The following is a 12,909-nucleotide window of genomic DNA, read 5'->3' on the forward strand; positions in this document are numbered from 1 at the left end:
AGAAGTAATTAGATTGTGGATCTTAGAATGTAATATTTCGCCTCCTGCTTGAATAAGTTTTGCCAGAATTTGATCAGTACCTGGAGATTTATACCATTTCAATTTTGCAATAACACTTTCAATCTCAAAAGGGCTAGGATCAGGTATTAATGGCTCAGCTGTATGGGTTCCTGTCTGCCTAACATCACTGACCCTATGTACATTCAATAACTGAGAGTAGTAGTTCCCCCACCTATACAAAATGTTGTGGGAATCTGCAAGCAGATCACCATTCTCATCCTTCACTAAGTTACTGCTAGGTTGGTAACCCCTCTTAAAGTAATTTATTCCTCTATACAGGTCTCTAATATTACTGTTCTTACTGTTCATTGCAAGCTCATCAATTTTGTCTTTCAGATATTCCCTCTTTTTGTTCCTGAAATGCCTGCTGGTTTCACGTCTTATATTGTTCAGATTATCCCCATTTAACTCACTTGGATCCTGTAACCATTGCAATTTGGCCTGCTTTCTTTGATCTAATAATTTCAAGCATCATTCATTGAACCATGGCTTATGCTTTTTCAGTTCATAAGAACCTAAACTCTCTTTCTCAGACATTTTTATGTTCTCTTTAATAGTTTCCCAAGCATTATCAACCTTTAACGTACTGACTTTTAAATTGCCAGCAGCCCTGTACAGCCATAATTTAAATTGCCCCAATTAATTAACATTGCTAACTTTCAGAAAAAGAAATGCATATTTTCCGTTCTATGCAACATAGAAATATGAACTAAAAAGAATCTGAAAGACAATAAAATTTTATACGAGTACATATACACAAAAGAGGAAGTTTTACAAATGAAAATTAACTGTGATTATTTTGTCATGAAATGCAAAATATGATCTTTATTATATATGTTATGCAATTTGAAAGGACATACCCGTTGTTTTTTCTTCAACCTTGAATCATGGTGATATTGTAAATATATTCACACTATATAGAATAACATTTTGTTCAAACTGTATGCGAGTTGGAACTGCGTCACTTCACACTACGATACCTCACACTCTGACGCGCGTCTGCCACTTCTCGAAGCAGTCCACCACACATAGCCCAACATCACACTTTTTACAATAGTAGAGCGTGCTGATTCAGTTTTTCTTATTTTGAGAACAAACACGAGACAGTGTCTTTGTTCCCCTTTGGTTGGCCAGTGTTGTGAATGTTTCACCTCAGTCAACTCAGTTGGGCCCCAGATGAACTTGGCCTCCCCCGAGAAATGCCACTGACTGTGATATTCGCCTCATGTGAATGAAGAATCAAATCCCGCACCAGTATTTCACGGAATATTTGTGTCTCATTTTTCCACCACATGACTTGTGTAATAGATACGCATTTAGAATAGTCATATCTAGAAGGTGGAAAAACAATTTCTTTGTCCACTTGCATGTCCTCCGAGCAATGCCATAACTGTTTACCATCCTGTCAGATTTATCCACAACACCCATGTATGCATTGTAGTCTTCAATTACATGGGGTTTGACAGGATGGCCAGATTCATCTCGGAAGTTGCCATCCAATGGAGGAGGGTGCATATTCGTAAGAATATACACATCATGCTTGTCTTTCCAATGAACAACACTTATATGTCCCTTGACTCTTGTAAAAATATCCTCTTTTTTCAATTTCATTGACTTGGGTCGAATTTCTTGTGGCATTCCATGCCTATCATTGGGAACAGTGCCACACGAATTTATTTTCCTGTCTAAAAGATCATCAAATAATGCAGGAGAACTGAAATAATTGTCCATGTAAATTTTGTGTCCCAAGCCTTCTACTCTTCAAATTAGCTGGAGAACAATGCCATGTGTTGATGTAATTTCTTCTGTCACAAACTGTCTTTGTTTGCCTAAATAAACTGTCATGTCATAAGTATAGCCAAGAAAATCGCAAAGCTTTTAAAATTTTATACCAAATCTTTTGCGTTTCATTGGAATACGTGGTGCAATCCAAAAGTTCCTGAAATCTATATAAATAAAAATGTAAATGTTCGTTTTTTCAGGATCCTAAATCTCTGAAAGTTCTTAACTGATTGCTTTGAAATTTTGACACAACGTTGCATTTGAATGCCCGCGTGTTTTTATATACCTGTTATATAGCTGTCACACCTGTGACAGGTAAAAACATGCTTCTTTTGAAAAACAGAATTGGAATTTGGAATTCAGAATTCAGAAGAGTCACCCCTATGGAAACGCTAGAACAGATGGTTGCATAGGAAGTAACAATAGCGATACTGTATCAAATCTCCACGGTTACGATGAATACACGGAGCGTTCTCAAAGAGACAACGCAATAACAATGGGTCATTGCGTAGGAATCACGGAATCAACAAAGCAGCGTTTCCGCAGTTATGACAGAGGCTCATTTGCATAGCAGCAGCCGAGGGTATAAAAGGGGGTTGAATTCATTCGCCCAGTCACTCTTGGAATAGCTGCCGCTGAAGAAGGTTGGAACCTAGACGCCAAGAGATACAGAAGTATTGGCCGAGAGATTGTGTAACCAGTAACTCTAATACTGCAAGTGGCGATAATTGTAAAGTGTGCAAGTGAATTACAATAAAGATTCGCTATAATTAATACGGCGTAAAGTTATTTGTAGCGTGACATACCCAAACANTGTGCAATCAAATATTCCTAAGCTAATGCTTGAGCAAAAAGGCATTTACGATCAAATAATGCAAACTGTCAATAACGGGGTTGCAGAATTCTTCTTCTTAGATGCGCCAGGAGGAACTGGTAGAATGTTCCTAATTAGATTGATTCTGGCAGCAATTCGATCCCAAAATGACATAGCCTTATCTCTTGTGTCATCCGGAATAGCTGCGACATTGCTACCAGGTGGAAGAACTGCTCATTCCGCTTTGAAATTGCCATTGAACATGCAATTCATTGAATCTCCCACGTGCAACATTTCCAAAGGATCAGGCATGGGAAGGGTATTGCAGAAATGCAAACTTATTGTTTCGGATGAATGCACAGTGGCGCACAAAAAATCGCTCAAGGCTCTCCATCGATCATTGCAAGATTTGCGTGGAAACATCAGACCATTTGGGAATGCATTAATATTGCTTGCAGGAGATTTCAGGCAAACATTGCCTGTAATTCCTCGATCGACACCAGCGGACGAAATAAATGCTTGCCTGAAATACTCTACTTCATGGCGACACATAAAGACGTTAAAATTAACTACAAATATGCGTGTCCAGCTGCAAAACCATTGATCAGCTGAGATAGTCTCACATCAATTGCTGGAAATTGGGAACTAAAGGTGCCAGTTGATCTGACCTCAGGACGAATTTCGTTGCCTCATAACTTCTGCAATTCAGTGACGTCAAAAGAAGAATTGGTTGAAAAAGTATTTCCCAATATTCAGCTCAATTGTAAGAATCACGATTGGCTGAGTGAACGAACTATTCTTGCGGCCAAGAACAAAGACGTCTACGAACTTAACAATATCATTCAGTCTAACATTCACTGCGAGGCAGTCTCATACAAGTCCGTCGACACTGTTGTGGAAGCAGATGAAGCGGTTAATTATCCAACAGAATTTTTTAATTCACTCGATCTGCCACAGCAACGTGTGGCCGGGTACAGCTAGTCTATATAAATAAAAATGTAAATGTTCGTTTGTTCAAGACCCTAAATCACCGAAAGTTCTTCTCCGATTCTCCTGTGACAGGTTGACTGGTTGTTAAAATATTACTTGTACTCAATATTAATATTGTGACATGTTGCGCAACGGAGGACCCCTACCTCCCCAGCGGCACGTGGCGGTAACGTAGCGCTCTCGGTACTACGATAATAGGCGAGTCATCACCCCGCCACTCTCCCCATGGTGACGTAACGCGCAACGCGCGGTGACGTGCCGAGCGGAGCCGAAGTGAGCCGAGTCCCAGCGCACTGGTCGCTAGGCAACGCGGATAAACAGTGGTTGCGATAGACGACGGTAGCAACAGTGATGCCTACCACGTGGCTGTTTTCTCGTTGCCCTGATGAGGGTTTATAAGGGAGCTACACAGCCGCCTACGATAGTTCTCAGTTCGCAAGTTACGAGTTACAGACGCGTGTGCGAGAATCAGTGATAGTTCGTGATAACCGAGTGTATTTGGAGTGTGTAATTCAGCGAGACTTGTATAGCTCCCGCGCTATTAATACGTGAAGACTCTTGAAGATAGTGTTACGAGATTTTATTGTAGGGTTTGTAAAGTGTGGAAACCCGTAACATTGTTATCATTAATTGTAGCCGATACTTGTAGATTGTTAAATAANTAACAGTGAGCCGATGCATAGGAATTGCCGAAACAGCAAACGCGTTTCCCCGGAGATGAGAGGATAAGAGGTTCCGTTGCATAACAACAGATGAAACCAAACACTTCTACAAGATGTTCTGTCGTCCATAGAATACCAACAGATCGTTGCCTAGCAATAACCGCGGCAACGAACACAGAACACGTGAAATCGAACCCTGGGCGAAAGTGCCCTATATTGCGTCCGAAACCAGGTTATAATAGTCCAGCTCCGAAGAGTTTTTCGGTGATACTGGACATGATAATAATTGTACTCGGTGTAAAAGTGAGGGTTCAATGACTTATTCGCTGAATCCAAGATGTACGTGGAAGTTATTTGTCGCACTGAGTAGGAGACACGTGACCACAACAACGTTACATAGGTAACACGCGACATATTCTTATTATAAAAGTACACGTAAATAATTCAACAATTTAAAAGACATCAAGAATATGTCACTCACTAAAAATGTATTTTAATACTTTATGATGTTAAAATCATTAAAAATGTCAATCTATCTATCTCTTCCAAGACACAAAATAAAAATAAAATACAAAGAAATATATGACAGTCTGACATTAACTTTTTAACTGATAAAGAAATACTAGACAATCCGACACTGACTCCTAACTGATAATTTGCCACTGAAAACCAATCCTTGAAAACGTCACACTTCCTTGAAAGCTCTGGAAGCACTGATCTGCAAGCACTGATGACTATTTCCTCTTCAGTTCTCAGAACAAAGCTGGGCTATATTTGGTTGACCAAGTCATAAACAGTCATATCTAAATGTAGTATCAAAACCAGTACCCTGATAAACGATTTCATTCTTCAGAGCTAACAGATGAACCTCTGACATAAACTTGTGTGGGTTTGTTTTGGTTTCAAACCCAAGGTCAAACTGGCAGCACTCCCAAAGAGAGCACGTGTCCTGCCCTGCGTCATATATATCCGACATTCGGCTGTTAAGGGTTAACATCCAACTCAGTTTCCAAGTTTTCCAAAGCTGTGAACCTATTAGAGATTTCAACAAAATACTGCTCTTTACCCTCTACCTCATTTAATTTCTTGAGATTGAACCTCTCCATATGAACTCTGTGTTTGTTTGCTCACTGCCAGTCTTTCCCTAAACCTTGCCGCCAACAGGTAGTGGTCAGTATCACAATCTGCTGCCCTGAATGATCGGACATGAAGTATACTTGAGTGCCATCTCCTGTCTATCAAAATATGGTCTATTTGATTGTGTATCTTCCCATCAGGAGATGTCCAACTAAATTTATGGATGTTACGATGTGGGAACATTGTAATTTTGACAGTAAGATATTTTGATGTGGCAAAGTTTACAATTCTAACTCCATTATCATTACTAATTTCATGCAAACTCTCATTTCCAATTGTTGGTTTGAAAATGTCTTGCCTCCCTACTTTGGCATTGAAATCTCCTAACAAAATTTTAATAGGGTGCTTTGTGAATTTATCAAATACATGTTCTAGTTCTTCATAGAATCTATCCTTTATGTCATGAATTTTATCTTCTGTTGGGGAATGAACATTCATAACAATGATATCACACCAGCGACCTTTTAGTATTATATATGATATCCTATCACTAACGAACTCTACCCTCTTAACTGCTGATACGATTCCTTTATGTACGAAAAAACCTGTACCTAATTCATAATTTGGCTCAAATTTTAAAAATAGGTATCTGGAACGCCAACGGATTAGCACAACATGCACAGGAAATCAAAACATTCTTATTACATAATAATATCGACATCATGCTAATATCGGAAACGCACTTTACACAGAAGAGCTATTTCACAATACCAAACTTCAATGTATACCACACAAACCACCCAGATGGCACAGCGCATGCAGGTACAGCAATAATCATCAGACGCAACATCAAACATTATGAACGAGAAGAATACCAACAAGAAAATATACAAGCTACCAGCGTAGTCATCCAGGAACACTCCAGCGAATTAACACTCTCATCTATCTATTGTCCGCCCAAATATAATAACAAAACCAAAGATTTTGAACACTTTTTTCAAACACTAGGCAATACTTTCCTAGTGGGAGGAGATTTTAATTCCAAACATGTGCAATGGGGCTCCAGACTCACCAACGTCAAAGGACGGGAATTAATTGCCACCATGAAACGCAATAATCTCAACTACCTATCAACGGGACAACCCACATATTGGCCAACTGATAGAAGGAAGAAACCGGATGTAATAGATTTTTGTATTACTAAAGGGCTAGACAAAAGGAAATTCCTTGTAGAATCAAGTCTAGACCTTACATCTGACCATACCCCAATCATAGTTACTCTATATGCTCAAATACAAAAAAAAACGGAAAGAACCCACTCTACATAGCAAATATACAGACTGGGACTTGTTTCGCGAAATATTGGATTCACTAGTTGTACTAGAAACTCCTCTAAAAACAGAAACCGACATCGATTCTGAAGTTGAGAGACTAACCAAAACCATACAAACGGCAGCATGGCAAGCCACCCCAGACCGAAATGAAAACTGCCTCAAAGAGACATGTCCAATTATCGTTAAACAACAGATTGCGGAAAAAAGAAAAGCCCGCAAAAGATGGCAACACACCAGATCCGACTCTGACCGAAAAATATTCAACAAAAAAGCTAAAGACCTAAAAAATCTACTTCATCACCTCAAAAACGAACATATCCAGGCGCACCTCAAAGGATTAACCGCAACCGACACCACCAACTACTCACTCTTTAAAGCAACACGGAAACTGAACAGACCTCAGGAATTAGTACCACCACTGCAAACTGCCGACGGAAACTGGGCACGAAACAACCAAGAGAAGGCCACAACATTCGCCACACATCTTTCCAAAGTGTTCCAACCATATGGCACTAAACTTACACCAGTTGAAGAAAATGAAATCCATAATTACCTTGACGCTCCCTATCAGATGCATCAACCTATGCGCAATTTCAAATACAAAGAGGTCGAGTCAATCATCAAAAAGGATCTAAATCCAAAGAAAGCTCCTGGATTTGATTTAATCACAGGGAAAGTCTTAAAAGAAATTTCGAAAACATGCATCCAAAAAATAACGCATATATTCAATGCTGTGTTAAGACTAGAATACTATCCATCACTATGGAAAGTATCACAAATCATTATGATCCCAAAACCTGGAAAAAACAAAACAGAAGTCACATCCTACAGACCAATAAGCTTGATCCCAGTCCTCTCTAAAGTACTGGAAAAATTACTCCTGAAACGACTTAATCCGGTATTGGAAGCCCAAAGCTTAATCCCTAAACATCAATTTGGATTCAGAAACAGACACGCCACCACAGAACAAGTCCATAGGGTGGTCAACACAATCAACAAAGCTCTCGAAGCAAAACGCTACTGCTCAACAGTGTTCCTTGACATCAGTCAAGCTTTTGACAAGGTATGGCATGTGGGATTATGCTACAAATTAAAACAAGCACTACCACATCAAATGTATGCCACACTGCGATCCTATCTCACACAAAGGTACTACCTCATAAAACAGCAGGAAGTATACACAGACCTGTATCCAATATTATCTGGTGTACCCCAAGGCAGCGTGTTGGGGCCTGTCTTATACTTGCTCTATACATCTGATCTCCCTACAACTCAACAAACAACCACAGCCACGTTTGCTGACGACACAGTTATCCTGGCGTCACACAGCAACCCCCTCATCGCCTCCTTGCACCTACAAAATCACCTAAATCACATCCAACATTGGCTCAACAAATGGCGCATGAAGGCCAACGAAGATAAGTCTACTCATGTAACATTTACCATGAAACATGACAACTGCCCTTCAGTACAACTCAATAATTCTCAAATTCCACAAGCAGACGACGCCAAATATCTTGGCATGCACCTGGACAAAAGACTCACATGGCAAAAACATATCAAGACCAAACGCACACAGCTCAGAACTAAACTCCACAAGATGTATTGGATGCTGGGACGCCATTCGGAGCTCTCAACAGAGAACAAGATCCTATTATATAAAACTATACTAAAACCGATATGGACCTATGGCATACCCTTATGGGGTACCGCTAGCAACTCCAACATCGAAATTCTTCAGCGATTCCAAAATATGGTACTGCATGTACTAGTTAACGCACCATGGTACGTACCAAACACCGTCCTACACAAGGACCTGGGAATCCCAACAGTACGCGAGGAAATCACGCTCTCCAGTAAAAAATATCAGGCACGCCTCCGGAAGCACCCGAATCCCTTAGCGACGCACCTCTACGATGAGGAAGAAGTCAGGAGGCTTCACAGATTCAAACCGTCACAACTGTTAACCAGATTTGCTATCTAATTTTGTAAAGACTTGCTATTTTAATTTTGTAAAACAATTAACTAATTGACTATAATTAGTTAAATTACATATAGAACGAGTTCATTGGAACACGTTCTTCATGTTAAATTACATTTATATCTATACTCATCATAACTAGTACTTATTATCCATAATAGCTGGATAGATTGTATAATAAATTTGAGAAATAAAAAAAAAAATTCATAATTTTCATTCCCCTTTCCATAGAAAAATGTATAGGCACCTGCTGGTGCAATGCCACCTCCATCCCATCTGACCTCCTGAACTCCTGCTAAATCTAACTTATATTTTAAGATTTCTTCTGCCACTGCCCTGAGCGAACCTACCCTATACAAACTTCGAACATTCCAAGTGCAAAATCTCATATCCATTTTCATTAGCTTAGGTCGTTTATCCAAGGAATCTGTCCAAGTCCAAGGCTTTGTGTTCATTTTTGTAACAATGATTTTTTACGGTGAGGCGTTGTTAGCCCCACGACCAACCCCCAAGCTGAAGGGCCACCCTTTGTCGGCTGTCCGCGACTGCTTATTCACTATATTCGCAGCTTCCCTCCAAAACTGGAGGGCGCCTCCTCCATCGGCAACCTGAGGACGCGCCATGCCGTGGTGACAGTGACCCACCTAACATGGTGCCAGATATTGTTATTGTGATCAAATGATGGAGAATGAGATTGGCAGGACATACAACACACCTGAATGAGATGAAAAATGGATATAAAATTTTGGTAGGAATACACTGAAGGGAGATTTAGATATAGATGGGTAGGTAATATTAAAACAGTCTTTAAATAAATAGGGGGGGGGGGGGCTTTTTTTTCTNTTTTTTTTTTTCCCCCCCCCCCCCCACAAAAGGCAAAGAATTTCTTGACAGTGACTGTCAGCTTCTCAAGAAAAACCCAGCTTAGATAGAGTTAGTTAAGTTGCAGCTTAGATAGCGTTGATAACAGTTTGTTTTGATTCACAGTTTATTGTAAATCATCATATTTACCATATGATTCCAAAGTAGCAGCAGTTTCTTGTCAGTAATTATCTTGCATTGCCATTATGTCATTTTGGCTACCTTTAGATGACCAATTTGTTTTGTGTATTTCATAACTGACCGTCCTGACTGAGATTTCTTGTGGATGTTCTTGGTCCCCACACCCCTTTCAACTCACTGTTCACAGCAATGATTAATTTTCCAGATATTTTTGAACTTAATAAAAATTAGGATGATGGGTAATGTGTATATACCATCATTGTGAGGGAGCCAGAATTGTGTATTCAGTATAACAACTGGTTATAGGCTGGATGACAGAGCTGATGGAGTTTTGAGTCCTGGTAAGGTCAAGAATTTTCCCCACATCATCCAGTCTAGCTTTGGGTTCCATGCAACCTCCTATCCATTCCTTTCATTGGGCAGGTTCAGTTTAGTTATGATGCATCTCATTTGTATTTTGGACATACCTGCAGAAAGGTAACTTGCTGTCTTGATAGATGATTTTTATGGTGTGACTGTAGATGGGTTTTGGATTGATAATGGGATTTATTGGACTTTTACAACTTGCAGCTACAAGTAAGGACTATGCTGTCACTGTTCCATACAATTCATAAACCACTACAGGACACACTAGGTTTTCTCTGTCTGTTACACTCTTTACTAGCTGGTGCTCAGTAGGGGCTTCCAACGGTGGACATTCCCCTTCCTCTGGGTTCCCGAACTGTCCATGGCCTCAGCTACGAGCTTCTCACAACAACTGAACTGCAGCAGTCCTCTCACTAACTCTCTGCAGCTCCTAACTTGTCCTGCTTAAAACATCTCAGCTAGAACTACATAGAAAACAGTGATCCTCTGCTGCAGTCCAGTTGTTGCATTTGTGTCTGTTGGGGTGATCAAGTGGTTGCTACTCAGCATTGCCTAGCAATGGCCGTTGTTTTAATAGCTGTTACATTGTATAAAATAGCTTTTTATATTTTATGGTCTCAGAATAATTCCTCCTGGTGAAATAAAACACTTAAATTCTGCTTCATGTTTTAGAAAGTTTTTTTTGGTTTAAAGTGAATGTCACCTGTGAACTGGTACCAAGTACGTACCTACCTACCACTTGGCGCTACATCCCTGGGTGAGCCTTGGCCTCCTCTACAACCAGTCTCCACTGCTCTCTATTCCTCATCTTCTCTCTCCATCCTTTCAGTAAATACCAAGTGTTTAAGTTGAAATGCAGCTATTGATACTGACTTACATGTCAGTTGGAATATAAATTCACAGTGACAACGAGGTAGTCTGATTTGTATCAGCCATTAAATTAAGAATATCAGTGTAAACTTACATGTTTTTTTTTTTTCAGGCTGATGAATACACTGAAGGTGGGAAAATGGACACTGCAGAAACCAAACTTCATTTGCACAAACCTGTATTAATTAAAAGGGAACCAGACAGTTATGAAGATGGATGTGGTGTCATTACACCAGATGAAAATGGATTTGAATGTAATGAAGATTTTCTAAAAAGTGAAGATGCAGTACTTGAAGAAGACCGTGTTGGTACTACTGATAATATAAACGAGGTTACTATTACATATGATCCATTAATTAAAGAGGAACCTGAACAGCAGATTGTTTTAAGTGACAACGTGAGCTGTCTTCAGAATGTCCCACAATCCAAAGCATCCGTAGAAGCAGTTCAGCAGTTATACTGGTGTGAAGTGTGTGACAGGTCATTTAGTCGGGAAGATCTGCTGTTAAGACATTCAAAAATTCACAGTGAAGAGCGGACACACGTATGTGAATTGTGTTACAAACGATTTAGGAATAATTCTGGCCTAAAATTACACTTAATATCTCACACTGGGGAGCGTCCTCACATTTGTGAAGAATGTGGTAGAGCTTTTGGAGTACGTAGTCATCTTAAGAGACATTCTCTTCAGCATAGGGGGGATCGAACCCACACTTGTCTAGAGTGTGGAAAGGGATTTGCAATTATAAATCATTTGAAAAGGCATATGATTGAACATACTGGAGGACGATCGCATGTATGCTATGAGTGCAATAAGAAATTTATGAGTTTATCTGATCTGAAGAAACACTTATTGATCCATACTGGGGAGAGACCCCACGTTTGTTTAGAATGTGGTAAAGGTTTCACCCAAGCCGGTCACCTGAAACAACACATTTTAATTCATACTGGGGAAAGACCTCACATGTGCCAAGTTTGTGGTAAGGGATTTTCAGTGCAGAGTAATCTAAAGAAACACTCTCTCTTACATACTGGTGAACAGCTTAATGAGTGTGCAGAATGTGGCGCAGGATTTGTGTTACTCGCTCACTTAAAAAAGCACATCAGTCAGCATACTAAAAGAGGTCCCCCCGTTTGTCAGATATGTAACAAACAGTTTACATATGATTCTGATCTCAAGAAACATTTGTTAATTCATACTGGAGAACGTCCACATAAATGTAATCTCTGTGGTAAAGGATTCATTCAAGTGAGTCATCTTAATCGACATTTATCAACCCACATTAGGAACCAACCTAATGTATGAGGAGGTCTGTTGCATGTCCTTCCTCATGTTGCAGAAATAAATTTTTAGGCCTGAAGTTTGTTCAGACATTGACCCTTGTCTGAATAAAAATATACACAGTATTTTGGAGACTGGTTATATCAGTCTTTGGCTGAAGCAAAAGCAGAACAGAAGAAAGTTCTTTATACACTTCGGTGGCAGATGGTAGAGAGAAATTAACCACATAATTTTATGTTTCTCAAAGAATGTATAAAGGCATGTAAGAACAGGTAGAAGTAAATTGTGAGCACAGAATAAACAAGCAAAATTTGTTGTTGTCTGTAGCATACCTGTACAATTTGTTTGCTAGACATCATTGCTTCTCTACAATTCTGAAAATGATTATGGCTTGTTGATTTTCACTCAAAATCCAATATACAGTTTCCTTATGATTTTTATTGTTAATGTAGTTAAAGATTCAAAATAATTTCATAGTGTTATATTATGTGTGATCAGTGTGAAAATATATAAATACACAGTTACATAATGCTTGGATATTCATTCCCACCAGGTTTCTACAAGACGGACGACGTATTTCAGCAATTTATGTCATGCTTAGGCTCCCAAATACGTGAAATACATGTGTAAACATTTTACATTACAGAGAATGTACAGGGGATAGACAAAAATATGGAAACACCCAACAA

General features: G+C 39.4%; 1 protein-coding gene across 9 annotated transcripts in view; it reads left to right on the plus strand.

Moving 5' to 3' along the window:
* LOC111870063 (gastrula zinc finger protein XlCGF8.2DB-like) overlaps positions 1–12,699 on the plus strand; it is a 16,896-nt gene extending 4,197 nt beyond the window's left edge. For 8 of the 9 annotated variants that reach the window (XM_023862032.2, XM_023862033.2, XM_023862037.2 and 5 more), the window contains one exon: positions 11,051–12,699. In XM_023862032.2, the coding sequence (XP_023717800.1) occupies positions 11,051–12,244 (1,194 nt within the window). In that variant the 3' untranslated portion in view covers positions 12,245–12,699. Of the gene's footprint in view, positions 1–9,289; positions 9,449–11,050 lie in introns of those variants that run through there. The other variant, XM_023862036.2, reaches the window with a different exon arrangement.
* Positions 12,700–12,909: the final 210 nt, after the last annotated feature.

This window comes from Cryptotermes secundus, unplaced genomic scaffold, assembly GCF_002891405.2.
Source record: "Cryptotermes secundus unplaced genomic scaffold, Csec_1.0 scaffold355, whole genome shotgun sequence".
In the NCBI taxonomy this organism is placed as follows: Eukaryota; Metazoa; Arthropoda; class Insecta; order Blattodea; family Kalotermitidae; genus Cryptotermes; species Cryptotermes secundus.